Below are 17041 nucleotides of genomic sequence, written 5' to 3' on the forward strand. Positions count from 1 at the left end.
TCAGCTCCCCAGCTGTATTATGGGGATAATAACAACACTGACTTTGTTTACTTCTGAGTGAGGCACTAATCTGTCTAGAAGAGCAGTATATAAGCACAATTATTATTATTAGCTGGCCTATAGTTTAAATTCTCAATTCTTATTTCTACAGTTGTACTTTCAATGATGATTCTTAAAACATCATACAGAAACACTAATCAAACTCTTAGAAAACATGGCCTAATTTTTCTGAAATATTTTTAACATGAACTGTGAAACAGTAGTAGTACTACAACTTATATTTAACTTCAGCAGTAGGTTATTTGTAAAACCAAAGCTATCCCATATATTGTTAATATTCATATATAGCCACCACTGCACATGCTTTCTTTTTGTACTATACTCTGGTAACTTGCACAAGTAATTAAAAGGATACTAAATGTTAAGAAAAACACCCAAAGAACTAAACTCACCTCTTCCTGGTCCAACATCTGTGTTTTCAGCTTTTCAACCAACTGGCTCTGCTGATTAATTTCTTCATCCTGTATATAAAAAAATAAATCCAATTAAAAAATGCCCAAGTTCATTAAAAGTGTTGGGCCAGTTAACCATCCTACTATGTAAAAGGCAAGCTGTACTGGCAATGACTCACTTTTTATCCCTCCGCAGGCACACTCACAGGCCCCTCCATGAGAATAAAAAGTGAGTCACTGGCAACATGGCTTGCCTCAGAGGCCCTGAGGAGTGTGTCCTTCTCATCTGATTAACGACGAACACAGCCTCCAGTTCTTTCTTGAAATAAACACAAATGTTTTTAATTTCCAGTAGAGAGATGCTCCGTTTGCTTATCAGAATACACACCACTGGATTGTATTTACATGTTTAATTCTAAGATGAAGCATATGCATTAAAACCTAACACATACCTTGTCATCCAGTTGTTTATACAGTTTAGCAATTTCTTCTTCACACTTTCTCCTCTCAGCATCAGTAAAACTGCCCACTACTCCAATAGGAGCAGTTGGAGTATCATTAGTAATAGTAACATCCTTATCCACGGCAAATGCTTCCAAGTTGGCTTTCTCCTTGTCGAACTGTTCATCAATAGGTACAGTCTCACCTTTAAATACAATCAGTCCCCAAGCAAATGTTATGATTATTACTAGAAACATATTTACAACACTGATTCAACAATAGGTTGGCCTAGATAGGACACAAGTTTCACAGAAGAGTAAAATATTCATATTTTAAGGTCATTTTTGCTCCCCAAAAATTTCTACTGGCTTCCATGCTGCCACCACAGTTCAACTTATTTTATAGACTAGTGTCTTCATCCAGGTGGAAGATACCTTTCCAGTTCTTGGCATGAGAACTGAATAAAAATGACAGTAGTTAGATAAACAAAATTTAGAAGGGCCACAATAATTCTAAATTCCTATGCACAAGCTTCATGTCAGATAGCTACACAGTTGGATATCTGGGTTTTTCCAGCCTTGCAACTGAGATGTTAGATTGGCTTGCAATGCAACAAACAACATACTTATTATTCAAGTGATTAGACTGAAAATGAAGACAGCACTGAAGATTTGAAATGAAACTCACCATTACGCCATCTATTGAGTTCATTTTCAAGCCACTGGATGGTGTTGCGTAATGTCTTATTTCTTTCCTTTTCTCTTTCATATTTTTTCTTCCATTGCTCTGCAGTTAGCTCTACATTGACACAAACAGTGTTCTTGATAGTCTTGGCTCTAGAAAAGCAGATTAAAAATTCAGTATGTTAACAGAAGTAATGGACAGCTCACAAGATATTCCAAATTTGATCTGTATTAAAGATTTTAAATTCAATCTACAACACAAGACCGTTTTGTTCCTGACTTTACGAGTCTTACATAATTTTTCAATGCCTACATACTGCTACAAAGGATAACTGTATCCTTTGTTTCTTTATAAACTCATGTCAAAACACTTCATCTTGAATATCACTCTAGCAAAAGTAGGTTGGCCAACTGCCCACTTGCATGCCATACTGCTGCTGATAGTCATAGCAGTAGAAAAGGGGGCAAGGAGTGTTACCCAACTGTGTCCAACCATCGTGTTCAGCTAACACTTAAGCAATCCCCCCAAATCTGTAAGTTTACTATAGAGACTGGGAGGATCCTAGAGCATCAATGGGAAGTGATGTCACTTCTGTGGGGGATCAAATACAATCCCGTCCCCAAAATCTACCAGGGGCTGCAGACACAGGCCTGGCATCCCTAAGCAGGCATAATGTAGTCACACAATGAAAGTGCTTCTTTTAATGTGTGCTGCAGATAAGGTTATAAGAAGAAAAACTTCAGCTCTGCAAATTGCCAAAATGAAATCCACTAACTCTGGCTTTGCAAGCCAACAATGTCATCATCCTTCTGTAGAACACTATGACTTCTTTTAGATATGAATTCACAAAAGCCAACTATTGACAAGCTCAGAGATAAGCAATACAGCTCAGGTGGACCACCAGCCTATTAAGAGAATATTGGTTTCCAAAGAAGCACACTCTCTGTGGATTGTGCTCATTAAGCATACTCTTAAAATCTCACCTTTGACCAAATAACAGTGTAGATTTTGTTTCCGACTCATTGTAAGATGATGGTGAGCAACAGATAACAATTGTTGTTCTACAGTTGCCACCTAGTGAATCTTGAAGGATTCTGGTCATTTTACTATCACGATATGGAACATATGTCTGTAAAAATATTAAAAAGGTGGTCTATGTTTAGTTTACAACACTTTGTCTAAGTATCATTTCGCTAAGCACTTTGTTTTGTTAAGTTATACAAAGTACAGTATTATTACATCTCCACTCCCTGAGATAATGAACTCACAGTATGACATTTTCAGGCAAGAAGTTCTATGTTAGCATATTGCATAAAGACTACTGTATGTGTAATTTTGAAGGCACAGCATGTCAAGGGAGTTAAGGATAGGCAGCTGTAAATCCTTTCTCCTGCTGTAGATTCATCATGTTAAACCACACTGAAATAGGAAAACTAAATTAAAATATGTTACTTCCACCAAATGCAATCAAAGTAGATATACTTACACTGTTCTCAGCTAATGCAGAAATGACATTTCCGAGAGCTGACAAAGACTTGTTGATGTTCTTAGCTTCATCCAGAACAGCACCTTCTGCTCCTGTTTTACTAACCTAAAATAATAAAGACTATCATAAACCAACTCTGGCATGTATTTAAAAAAATCTGCATGGTTTTCCCCCCTGGGTACAATAAATTTTTCCCTACCCAATAGCTGCTACAGCTATGATCGCCAAGAAGTGATTCCTCAGGGCCAAGGGACTGTCTGGAACAGTACAAGGGCCTTAGAGTTTTGTTTGTACATAACCTTGTTATTACAGACCACTGTTCTAACAGTATAATCCTAAACAGAGTTACACTTTCTAAGCCCACTGTATTTAACGGATTTAGAAGGGTATAGCTCTGCTCAGGATTACACTGTCGTAAGAGTGCAAAAAGTAAAATGTCAGCAGTTCAGCTAGACACTAATGGATGTTACTTATACCACCTAGAAAGTCATGCTTCTAGAGGCCAACAGCTTTGCAAAAGAATAAGCACAGTTATTTATATTAGATGCTCTCTAGAATGGGAACAGTTGTTTAGTATACGTATTTTCCAGGTCTCAGCAGCTACTGCAAAACACATGTTATCATAGGACATATTTGCCTAGACATGATAACCAAAAAATATCTTTTGAACATCTATATAGCCCTGTTGATCTAGTGCAAATCCTAAACCATTCCCCAGGGTTTACAGATAACTAGACAATAAAATAATGCAATTAATATCCTCAACTGTACAGAAGTCCCACGAACTGGTGACTGACTGGGATTCTTGAATATATAGGGCATACAGAAGCTAACCATATATAATTTTGCCTAAATCTGCCAGAAAGAGTTCAAACACAATGCTGCCTCCCAAATATTCCTGGGTTATAGATTAAGTACATGTGGTTGCAAACAGCTGACGCATACACAGTGAGGAGGGTGAATAGTCATGGTCACAACGCAGATCAACGGGGCACCACACCCACTCTAGTACTGTAATGTCATCACCCATACACCTCAGTACATTGACCGGTTTTCTATTGTTTAAAAACATGTGCATTACCTTTTCACTGCCTGCCAAGTCTACAAGGTAAAGCTTTCCACTCAATTTCTGTTCCGTTTGAGTATTTTCTTGTTTTACATTAATGAGAAAGATACTATGACTTCGAGAACTGTGTTCATTCATGTCTAGAATAGAAACATTTCATTGTTTTGTAAATATGCATTCTGGCAACAAGCCTCATTGGCTAATTCAGTTTCACTATCCAAATAACTGGAGTGGAGGATGCTAACTGATAAACCAACAGCAACAGATTGCAGTTCCTTGGGTCCAAAGAACAAAGGGAAGATGTATGGGTCTGCCAGATACATTCTGATCTAGTTCTCCTTAGAACGACATTAAACTTTTTGTAGTAGCTGAGAAGCAGGGCACTTTTTTAAGAGGTGTAGAAGTAGAGTGAATACACTATGCCAAGGTGTTAAGTCAAGAGTAATACAAATCTTCTCTCTAATGGAGCATGAAACATAGGACATATTTGTCTAGATATGGTAATAAAATAATTAATTGTGGGCAGAAGAAACAAGAAATAATAAGAAACAAGAAAGCTAATTGACTTACTGTATAATATGGGTGGCTAACTAGTTGCCAGCATCTGACCCCTCCCCACTTTTCTTCTGCATCCTTCTTCTCCCTGTTTCCTCATGCAATATTTGACTTGCAAGGTACAGGCACCTTCCCAAATGGGAAATGAGAAGCAACTTCTCATTTCCTATTCATGCAGTGCCTACCTGTTGGAAAGATGGCCACAGGCCAAAAGGATTTTCAGAGTTACACCCTACTTCTTTCTTGCCAACAGGTAACTCTCTCAACAGGCTCTACCCTTTTCAGCCAAGATGTGGAGGCTGGGTCTGTGTAACTGTAATTGCTAGTGACACCAATACTGTTTACGAGATTTGACTGAACTGAATACAGCCCAACCAGGCAGAAGGATCTGGCTAAATGGTGGTCTCAAAGTGATGCTTCACTAAAGAGATAGTACATAGTAGTGAAGTCCATGGTACCTATCTATTGCTTTAAGTATGACTCTACTGGGTAGTTCTATGTTGTTTAATGTCAGACTTAGAATTGCTTATGCTTTGTTTCAGCATTTCTTTAACTCTGTACTGGATATCTTTGCAAATGTGCATTTATATACACTGTGGCATTGTTTACTGAAATGCCCTTGATATTGACTGTACTAATCTCACACTATTTAATCCGTCTTGAGTCTCAGGAAGAAAAGTGGGCTATAAATGACAGAAATAAACTACTTACTTGTAACTGCTACATGTCTGTTAGATTTTCCTTCATCTATTGTATCCATTACTTCATCTGGACTACATACAAAACGTTCAGTGCAGCCCTGTGAAAATTACATAGTAAGTAACAGCTACAGGAACTCCAAGGAGAACCAAGGCACCTGGCTCAATTCTTATACCTACCTTCACATAAGGTACCCTGTTTTTGTCCTCATGAACAGAGAGATTGGTCTTGGAGACTGTAAGAGAAAAAGTCTGAGTTCAGAGTTGTTTTCTTGCTAGGCAGCTATGATGTGACTAAAGAGAACATGGTCTTAAGGACTACCGAGCCTGACTGTTCTTTAAAGTTTGATTTAAGGCCCTGTTCCAGATGCCCTGCCTTCTAAGAGTAGGAGGAAGGCAACTACAAACAGCTTTTTTTTTTGAGGCGGTGCCCTGTTTATGGAACACTCTCTCTAAACACACTTGTATTGCATGAACACTGGTAGACAGTTTCATTCCCCTGAGCCTTTGGTAACTGATCCATTAACTGATTTTATTTTATCATGGTTTTGCCTATTTTATTTTTACTTGGAATTTTATTGCAGGTTCTAAAACCTTGGAGCCCACATGGCAAAAATGAAACAGATACTTCAGTTCTTTTAACGTGCCTTTGTAGATCAGAACTACTTAGTACAGATTTCTGCTTCTACTAGCAGTAAGACTAAAACAGAAGGTAATAGCAGTAAGCCACATCACACTGAAATCCTCACAAGGAAAGCATGAAAGTGATGATCACCCTGCTTATTTTGCAACAGCTAGTATGCCTGTGCAACACCAGATGTTGTTAATAAAGTGAATACACAGCGCATTTTGTATGTGCTTAGAATCACAGGCATCTTACAGTCAACAAAAACTTAGCAATTCTTGTTCAGAGGATATGACTGAAGTTCCTTCCTACTGCCTACCTCTTAAAAACAGACAAGTTTATTTCTCTCTGCAATGCTGACACAATTCTGACTTATTTTATAGGAATACTGTGAAGATCTAACAACATATGTAAGACACTTTCAAGCACTTTAGAAATGTAGTATTAATTTGCAAACAAGTCTGAAGCAAGGGATACATTAGTATCATTTTAAAAATCATATAGAACAGTAATTAAAAATATTGGTGTTTATACACGAATCACCATGATTTATAACCTTCTAGATTTTTTAATCCACCTAATCTCATTACCTTCTGTAGCCCTTCCATTGCCAGCCTCCTACATATGCCAACCTATCCCCTTTAAAACTATTGGGTAAGATAGATACATAGCAAACAAGACGATTCGCAATCTGCAATATGACAAGCTGCTATTCCCAAAGAATGAACATGCACTCACCATCCAAAAGGTCCCTTATTTTATCCAGATAAATTTCAAAATATGACACCTGAAAGAATAAGACTAATTACAAAACAACGAAGAAAGTAATCCCTATTCAGGTTTACAAAGCAGCATGTGAACATATACAGTTCTACTAGGTTAAACATTCAGGTCAAGTGAAGCTCCAGGAAAATAAAAACTACAGCAACTTTAATACTAATGTCATCTTAGGGATTCACATGTTGCTAATGGATTCCAAATATGTGCATTACAGCAGACAATGTTTCAAACAGACCTAAGTGTGCTTGAAGTCCTAAGGAGCTTGTTTTGAGATACTTCTAGCTCACTATATTTAAGGGAAAATAAAAATTACCTTAATGTGAAATTCCAAATTTTCATCCATGGAATAAATATAATTAAATATATCTTGCACTATCCTTGGAATGATCCCCATTCCATCGTGATCATGTAGCTTCCCCTTGATATAAAAAGGAAAGAGAAGAAACTTAAGTGCACTAAATTACTATTAACAGAATTCCATTAGTGATCAAACAGTACTTTTCTGTGATGCTCATGCCCCCACAAAAGCTGCTCCTGAAGATTAGAGAAATGAAGTATGATGCAAACCACCGCAACAAGAATGAGAGAAAGACTGGCTAGTCATCCTACTCCCCAGTGTGAGCAGAAGTGGTTTCCATCTTTGCATGGGGCTCTCTGGATACCTGTTCCTGTCCTATGCAACATCGTACAGGGATTAAAGTTAGTGTTGTCCACACCATGGAACAATGCTACATGGATAACTGCAGATGTTGTAATAAAAGTGTATGCTATTGAGACACTAAGATATTTACCCATTTAAAAACAAAAATGTAGTGCAATAGTTATATTATTAAAGTATTAGTTAAAGTAACAAAAATTAGATTATTATCTACACAAATTAAATTTTAACAAAGTTAAACATGGGTTGATAGCTTTGCTGGAAGTTTTAAAATTAAGTGCCAGCCCCCTCCCCAAAACAGAAAAGGCTACAGTGGCTATATACATTAAGATTTAACCACTCTCATGAAAAGTATGTAACGAATTTTTCACAAAGCTTATAATGGAAAGAAGGGTTAGAATTAATTATTGTTCCTACCAAAGACTTTCATTTAAAGTTTCATTCCATTCCAGGTGCATTACCTCCATAGTATGTGTCTTCCCAGATGATGTTTGTCCATAAGCAAATATCGTACCATTATACCCCTCAAGTACATCTAGGACAAAAGAAGATACACACTGTCTTTGACAGCACCTATTTCAAGACAGGAGCCTTGTGCAAGTTGTTTTTCAGAATGATTTCAACAAATATTAAGAACTTAGTATATAATACGTAATTTAAAAATTCTTATCTACTACACAGGAAAGGAACAAAGCAAGTAGTCTTCAGCTATTCAGCTTCAGACAAGGGCAGTGACAGTGAAAGGATTAGATTTTATTTTTGCACTGCAGAGGACAATTTCTAGCAACTGTGGAGCCTAACTTATTATTTAAAATATTTATAACAGCCTTTCTCCTGAGCATTTCTGGACTTAAAGCAGATAACCATACAAAAACAATCATACAGGAGTCACTAAAACAGATATAAAACACATCTAAACTAATCTAAAAAACACATCCCACAGGGTATTCCCTCTTTGACCAAACTCAGGATGTCCCCAAAGCTCTCCAGAGTAACTCTGTTTTGTAGTTTTGTCAGAAAGCCAGAAAACAAGGTGCCCCCTGACCTCTTCTGGGAGGCTGCCCCACAAGCATACGGCAGCTGCTTTAAAAGCCCAAGACTGGAACCTTGAAGAATATGCCTTAGACAATGGGACACTAACAACAGACCATGGGAAGTAGCTGTAAGAGAACATTCAGGAGAGGCAGCTTGTGACAGGCTGTCCTGCTTCTGAAAGATTTCACAGCCACTCAGCTGTTTCATTTCTGAGCCTATGGGAGAGCTACTCCAACATCCAATCAATCTTTTTTGGGGGGAGGGGGGTTGAACGTTGGAGGAAAATGCAGCAGCAGTTCAGTTGGTGTCTCCCCCAACAAAAGAGCACACAATATCAGGGTAGCTCTGCCCAGTAGTGTTGCAGAATGGTTTAGCTCTACTTCTGGGTGAGGACAGAGTATTTCAGTTGTGAGATTTGTTGTACCGTTTAGTCTGAACTCTTGGGAAAGAGCAGGCTGGGGTGGGTGAAATCCTTTGTATGAGAGGATCTGGTGATTAGGCAGTGAAAGCATTAGTAAGTGCAAGCATTAAAGGGAATTTCAATTACAACCTGAAGACAAAACTAGCTTAAGCCAAGTGCCTCAGCTAGGCTTCTCCTGTGACTGTCTGGAGACTGGGGCTGCTCTTCTGTTCTTTAAAAACCACCTGAACATAAATAAATCTTCTTTGTTGTTTTCTTGAACCTTCTATTTCACTGATCTCTGTACTCTTCTGGCGCAACACCAAAATCTCCTCAAAAGAGTGAACTCAAACCCTTTACTCTTGCTATCATAAGAATATCTAGTAACTGAGGGGTAGGTTCCCATTTCAAAACAAACCTAGTTCCCCAAAATTATAGGAGACCGTATGGATAGGGACTGTAGACTATACTATGGTATACTGCCTGTTGCTGTAAGTGTATTCATTTGCTTTGCTGGAATGACTATGTCATTTCTGCATCATTCAGGTTTGTTTTCAGCTGTTTCAGATTTCTGCCATCCAAACTCAATTGTACTGCTTAATGGATGTCCCATCTTGTTGACTGTATTTGACTTACACTATGCCCCTTGAGTCTCAGTGAGAAAGATGGATAATAAATATAGCACGTTATACTAATCCAGCCTCAAGGATACTGAAACATAGATGAGCACTGCCAGCTCAGGCACCTGGGAATAGGGAGTCAGCTTTTTAATTAACTGTTGGTAGAAAATGCATGACCTGGAGGCCACATGGACAACTATTTCTCCAACGAGAAATTGGAATCCAACAAGACTTCTAAACTCTTCATGGAAAATTGCAATGAAAGGAAGAACAATTCCATTTAAAGAAGTGGCCCTTCTGGCCAGCAACTCCTCCATCTTATCTGGATTCAACTTCAGTTTGTTTCCTCTCAGGCAGCTGACCACTACGTTCAAATTATAAAGGAACTTTTCAACTGGTTGTTTGCAACTGGTTGTTTGCAGCAACCAACCAAGACCATAAGGATGTCCCTCAAACAACAGCTGGGTGGGCTGGTGGGTGGCAACCAGGTATACAGTCTGTTTTTGAGAGGGTATCCTATTTGCACTTCTTCCCAAGAAAGACATTCCTTCTACATCAACACTGTGAAAAACAGTTTTATTGTCCTGAGGGCTTCAACTGATAGATTTACTGATCCTTTTGCTATCATGGTTTTACATGATATTGGAATTTCATGTAATTGACCATATGGGCATATAATTTCCATCAGCATAGGGATGGAAGACCAAACTCCCCATTTAAGCCTCTCTCTCTTGGATTTACTCAAACTCATAAAAAGACTGATATCTCTCAATCTGAAAAAGTGCCTAAAGCCTTCTACCTATGCTATTAGGTGGAAGACAAGGCAGACATAGTAAAGAGTCCAGTAGCATCTTTAAGACTAACCAACTTAATTGTAGCATAAGCTTTTGAGAACCACAGCTCTCTTCATCAGATGTATCAAGACGGACATAGTATCATACCACATAATTCCATTTGTGACTGACGTCTTTTTATTGCTACATATTACAAAGTCTCCTCTTACCTTTGACAATCTTTTTTGCACAATCATTATATACTTGTTCCTGTGATGTGTGAGACTGGAATACACGATCAAATGCATAAGGCTTGGACTGAAAAGATATAAAAAGAAATATCTAACTATAGAAACACAAATCAGTTGGGACTAAATCTTTACAGTATCTTAACTATTATATTATTCTCAGTGGCAAGTATGTATTTTGTTCTTCTTTGAAATACTGTACCAAAGTAATTAGAAGTCAAATATCAAACAGACTGGATTGAAACAAAACCTTATTTCAGCTGGAAATTCTAACACACCATCGCCCTACAAATGCTCTTGAGATCTTAGGCTTTTTATAATGTAAGTGCTTTATAAATATTTATTGTTTATACAGTGTCATCAGTGTACCTGCCATTTTACAGAATAACATAAGCAAAAAAAGATGTAGTGATACTACTGCACAGCACAATTTCTTTTGAAACAAAAAAGTTTTGCCAAGAAAAGTTGTAAATGTATCCTGCATTTTTCAAATTGCCAGGAGAGGAGTATTTCTTGATAAACAATTCCAATAGGAGAAAGCAAGTAACAAAGGCATAGGAAGCAATTCGGTCAGTGGTTGGGTTACGAATCAGCACATTACTGGTTCAAATCCCACTACTGCCATGAGCTCAGCAGGTGGCCTTGGGTACACTCCTCTCAACCCAGCTCCCCAGCTGTACTGTGGGAATAACAACAACACTGGCCTTGTTCACCACTCTGAGCAGGGCACTAATCTGTCTAGAAGAGCAGTATACAAGCACAATTATTCCTTAAAAGCTCAGAATTCAAGCTATATTATTATTATTAATTTACAGTTGGCCCTTCTCAATGAAATCCAAGGCAGATTACACAGTACAAGGTAAAATACTACATAATCAACAGCTAGGACATTCAAAGCTCAACTCTTAAGTACTTTCTAACAGCTCAATGTTTATAGTATTACTATTCATAGTATTACAGTTCAATGTTCATAGTATTACAGCTCAATGTTCATAGTATTACATATTATTACATAGTAGTACTACCGGTAAGTTTAACAAAGCTAGAAATTAGTGAATGTTGCCCATTTTCTTTAAATGTATTTTTCCCAATGTTTTCAGATATCTGCTTTTTGCTGTTGATTCTAGTCTCAGCGTTTTTCAGTCCACAGGCAACTTTGCTATTTTGAAATAGTCTGCTGCAAGTGGCTCCATTTACGTACACACCCTCTAGAGGAGGGGGAACAAGAAATCACACAGACAGAAGGAGGGGATGACATACATGCTCAGAAGACCACCAGAAGGAAAGGGAGAAGGCAGCCAATCAATCACAAGTCCTACTTTCATAGTGGTCCTGCCCATTTCCATGAAACACATGGCAGGCACCAGAGAAAGTGCTGGCAGGTACCTTGGTGCTCATAGTCATCAGGCTGGGGAACACAGGTGTGAAAAACAAACTGATGCAAAAATTAAGACGTTATAAATTCAGTTTGCATGAGGAAGAAGCAGTGTTGGTTTTTCACAATAGTTGCTATTTTATCCCCTTGCATTGCAATATGCTGATTCTACTAGCACTCTTGAATTGACAGTAATAAACATGGGGACTGACAAAGCTGATAGAAACCTGCAAACCAGATATGATGCTTGCAAATGTTCTACAGTTACTAGAGAAAGTGGATGCAAAATTACTGCACCATAGTCACACTTTCCTACTCAATTACACCACATATACAGTAAGATTTGAAACGTGGCTCTTTGACAAACCCAGTGATTACTAAAGACAAGTAGATAGCAAGTGGGGCCATCAGATCCCTGAAGCTAGTCATCAGAAAATCAACAGCAAAATTTGTCTCAAGCAATTATTTTCCCACAATTACTCAGCACAGAATGAAAGAATCCTTTCCTTCCATACTTTGCAGAGAATGGGGTGGGGTGGGGGTATCACTCTCTGCTGACAGCTCTGCTGAGAGGGCCAGTGAAAATGATAGATGATGGCTAAGCCTCTGGCAGCTATGGCACACAACCCTGCACCCAAGTTTGTCTAAAGGCAAGTTGACAGACAGTGTGGTATAATGGCTAAAGCTTTGGACACCAAGTGTGAATCCTCACTCTGCTTATTCGTTTTTATTTATATCCCACTTTCCCCCCTCTGATCAGGGAGACAAAGCAGCTTTTCATGTAGTTACCCCCCTTCTCCACTTAAACCTCACAACAACCACCTTGTGAGGGTAAGTTAGGCTGAGAGACTGTTATGAGCCCAAGGCCACCTAGAAGGCTTCCACGGCACACCGAGGGATTTGAACCTGGTCATCCTAGGTCCTAGTCTGACAGTCTAACCTCTACACCATGCCAGCCCTCTGTCATGAAAAACTGCAGGGTAACCATGGGCCAGCCACACACATGCACAGCCTGACTTTCTGCATAGGGCTGCTGTGAGAATAAAATGGAACAAAGGTGAACAATGTAAGAATGAGTCCCACTGGGCAGAAAAGCAAAGTAAATAACTTCATATAAAGGCCCATATGAATTTATATTTCATTTAGTTTTGACTTTTGACTACACACTGTTAAAAATAATACCCCTTGCAGAGCTGTTTCTTCAGTGAATATCCTCTTACATGGTGATTCGTTCTGGTGCGGTAAGGGAGATGCTAGCGTGTACAGAAGTTCCATAAAGACATGTAGTCATTATTAGCAAAGTACACATGCAAGAGGTATGGTAAAAAAAGGCACACGCCTCAAATGTTTCACAGAGTTCTGCAGTAGACATGCTGAAGGATACTAATGAAGCGTAGACATGCAAACAGCTACTAGAGTGCTTAACTATGGCAAGCAGCATATAGTTCAGTGTTTGGGTATCCCTGCCTTAACTGTTCTCTGAGGCAAAATGCAAACTGCATGGGTGTTTGGGTAGTTAGACAGATAAGGCCTGTCTTAGTGGTAGATTGAACTATGAAGACTGTTAGAGTACATCTCTATGCAACCTTCCAAAACTATTGATATTAACATCTATGCACAAATAAAAATAAAATGGGGCATTATGGCCAAATAATACCATCAGAAAATCTTGAAAGTGATACTGAGATACAGCAAACATGTTTCATACTCAACTATATTGAAGAATCAACTGTTATTATTATACTGAATCTAAATGCACCAAGAAACATAGTAAAAACTGTAGTGTTCTGTGATGTGGAGTAGAAAATTTTCCCAAATAGAATATTTTCCAACGCTATACTTTTCTGTGGAAAAATTTCCATCCCACATATGTAAATAGAGCCTGGTTATAGTTGTCAGGACTGTTGTGCTGCAAAGCAATCATGTGAGATGGGCTAAATGTGGGCTATGAAGCAAGGACAAACCCCACTGCTTGTACATGGTCCAGGCCTGTATATGGTGTATTTGCCTTCTTTTGCCAACATTATTTAAATTTGAATTGGACATTTTTCTGATTCAAACCTTTCTGAAAATCCCTGGTGATATATTGCTCTGCTGGTGAAAGGGTATTTTTTCCTTGAGCAGTATTCATCCCCCGCCCCGCCACTGCCCATTCTGGATGAACAACTAAATACAAGTAACATTAACAACAAAAGCAGGCACTGTTACTTTAAAACAGCTGGGTTCAGCTAAGGATGGGTCAAAGGCAAACATGGAAGGGTCCTTGCAGGTAACTACAAATGTCTTTTAGCTCACACAAAAATATGCTAGTCTGTCAGTGGCAGAGGGGTGGGGCCAAGCATTCGCCAAACCAGTCAAGAGCCCAGCCCAGGATTTCATGCAGTTATTAGGTATAAAAATCTGGTGCATGTTTGGGCACAACTGAGGAGCCAGTCTTACCAAAACCAGTATGAGAGCTGGGACTCGTATGCTCTATCCAGGACCCATCAGATTGCTTCCAGCCCCTTGAATTGTGCTGCCTCGGATAGTTGCATATTCTTGTTTTAATGGTAAAGCCAGCCCTGACTGTTCACATTCTCCGATCCAGACTATTTTTTCCTTCTCTTTCCCAGTTCAAGCTGCAGACAGTCAGACAGTACTTGGCTTCTGTTACAGACTATTGTGTGAGAGCGGCATTGCAGGAAGGATCAAAGCTCCAGCGCAAAAAATACAGAGGCAAACAGGGACTTTACTAGCTCCATGCTTTCTGTGGATCTTCAAGTATTCAACAAGAAAGGAATTATCAAAGAGCTATTTTGACTAGAAGCGACTGTTGCTCACTGCACGCTACCATACAAATGGCAAACTAAGTTTCTATATTCAATGGATACAGGGCCACTGATTTGGGGGAGGGGGTGGATTTATTTAACATTAGAGTTGGGTTCTGAAGAACACAGCATCATACAAGTAGTTGTGGAAAGACTTTCAGGCATATGGTAAAGAGTAGAGCAAGAGATCTTTACAACATTCCAGGACAAAACTGTTAAGTGACAGGGCAGCAATGCATTTGCCAGTTCACATGCAGAGCAGAAAGTGTATTGATCTCAATTTAAAGGGTAAATGGAATGTGGAAGTAAGGGGAACTAAGCTGAAGCATTTTTCTACCAACCTGGTTCCAATACCTGAAGAAAGCCAAGTAATTAAAAAATTACTAATGAAAGAGCACAGTGTCTCAGAAAACTGAAGGAAGGAGGTCAAATGCCATTAAGAGCTTTAAAATTTTGGCAGTAGAGTGCTCAAGGTGTTGAGACAAAGGATAAAAGTTCGCTAATGCTATAGTGTTATTTTATAATATAGCAATATCTTACAGACTCATTATCCTAAAGGCTTTTCACCCCTATCCCATTCCCTAATCTAGAGGTTCAGGCATTCTCTGTTAGCCACAAATGCCTAGGAGCTTTCTCAACTCGTGCCAATCTTTTCACTCATCATTTAAGGCGGTATGATGCATTTCATCTCAAAGTGTGGTCCAGATGGACTTATTCTACCTTGGCCAAGGTATGAGGATACAATGTATTGTTAATCTTATAAAACCTATCATATACTTTATCATCTACTGTTCATCTTCACAACAAATGCAGAAAAGGTTACTAAATTTTATAGATGGGCACAAACAGATGCTGAGTGTCTATGGACACATAACTGAGCTTATACTAGGATTTGACCCAAGCCTCAAGCCCACCACTACCAAATCCCTTCTACCCCATCTACTGTATTTAGCTACGTATTTTATTAAAATTGGCAACAGATTTTTCCCATATTCTTTGACTGAGATCACCAGACACAAAAAATAGAGCTTTAAGCTACCCATTCTTTGCAGCCTTGAGTCTGAGGAGATAAGGAGAGATAGAAGAGTTTAAATAACCCACCATGTGTCTGATCTCTTTTTACAAGAGCAACCTATTAGAAGAGGAATTAAATGCACTGTCAAGGTCTCTGGACAACTAAACAGATATTTCTGAGTGCAAATGGAGATACAGAACAGGCCAACAGTGATTCTTATATGGTGCATTAATTACTGACCCTATTACTAACACTCAGACCTGCATTTACATGGAGAGTAAATGTTCTCAGTGTAAGCTAAACGCAGCCAAACAAAACATGAATATCCAATTTCTGGGGTAAGCTTTGAATTTTAAATGTAACACAAAGAGCTTGTTTAAGCAAGATGCTAGCCAAGAAATGCTCATCTTCAAAATCTGATTTGGGAATTGCTTTGAAAGAAAAGCAGCATGCAGAACCTCAACTGTATTTGTTCAAACAAAGTTAAAATACAAATTCTATAAACTTAGTGTGACATGACACTGATATTAGTACAAAGCATTTCAGACTTCTGAGGAAGAAAAGGAAATGTAATCATGTAGAATCTATGCACATTAGGGGCAATCACATGCAGAAGCCAATCCCATTTTATTCACTGGGACTTGTGGTCAAAAAAGAATTGTATCCTATATACATTGTTCTAGCAGTATTGTTATGAGCAAACTATTACTAGGGGTATCTACTTATGTCACTTTCCCCATGAAATCCCTCATAGTTGTCTATGCAGAATACAGTTCTTGCAGAAGTGATGCTGTATCTGAAGTATTTAAATACCAAGTGCTGGTTCAGGTACTTAATACAAGCTTTTCTATATAAACACCACAGATTTGCTTAAGCAGCATCAGGCAAGAACAAGCAAAAAAACCCTGGCAGGATCCAATCCAGGGACTATTGACATATTCTAGTATATAGATTCCATTAGCATCTGGAGTCCAAACATACAGGCTTAAGGGACTTGGCTTCTGACCATTCTCTCCCACACCCATATTTATTTGCAATCACTGTGTTTTTTTAAGTGCTTTGATTTAAACGGTATAACTAGACCACCACCAGTCATTGTGTTTCAAACAGCTGAAAACATAAGCTTGAAATCTATCAGTGTATTTCCACATCCATCTTTTTGGATACTCTTTTATATTTATGACTCTTGTTTCCAAGTTTCCTCAAAGTCCACACCTTACAACTAACTAACTCTGTATAAACTACCATAAGGGTTGGAGGGTGGGGTGAAAAACTGACGCAAATTGCCAGCTATTAAAATGCACTTACAATATAATTCTCCCC

At 38.6% G+C, this 17041-nt stretch overlaps 1 protein-coding gene across 1 annotated transcript in view; it reads right to left on the reverse strand.

Moving 5' to 3' along the window:
* KIF5B (kinesin family member 5B) overlaps window positions 1-17041 on the reverse strand; it is a 35813-nt gene that overhangs the window by 17499 nt on the left and 1273 nt on the right. The window contains exons 2-13 of the mRNA XM_054991265.1: window positions 10504-10591; window positions 7907-7980; window positions 7101-7205; window positions 6746-6794; window positions 5563-5618; window positions 5396-5483; window positions 4145-4269; window positions 3064-3168; window positions 2561-2706; window positions 1581-1729; window positions 905-1098; window positions 453-521 (exon numbers count right to left, since the gene is read on the reverse strand). Of these exons, the coding sequence (XP_054847240.1) occupies window positions 453-521; window positions 905-1098; window positions 1581-1729; window positions 2561-2706; window positions 3064-3168; window positions 4145-4269; window positions 5396-5483; window positions 5563-5618; window positions 6746-6794; window positions 7101-7205; window positions 7907-7980; window positions 10504-10591 (1248 nt within the window). The remainder of the gene's footprint in view (window positions 1-452; window positions 522-904; window positions 1099-1580; window positions 1730-2560; window positions 2707-3063; window positions 3169-4144; window positions 4270-5395; window positions 5484-5562; window positions 5619-6745; window positions 6795-7100; window positions 7206-7906; window positions 7981-10503; window positions 10592-17041) is intronic.

Source organism: Eublepharis macularius, chromosome 11, assembly GCF_028583425.1.
Source record: "Eublepharis macularius isolate TG4126 chromosome 11, MPM_Emac_v1.0, whole genome shotgun sequence".
Taxonomy (NCBI): Eukaryota; Metazoa; Chordata; class Lepidosauria; order Squamata; family Eublepharidae; genus Eublepharis; species Eublepharis macularius.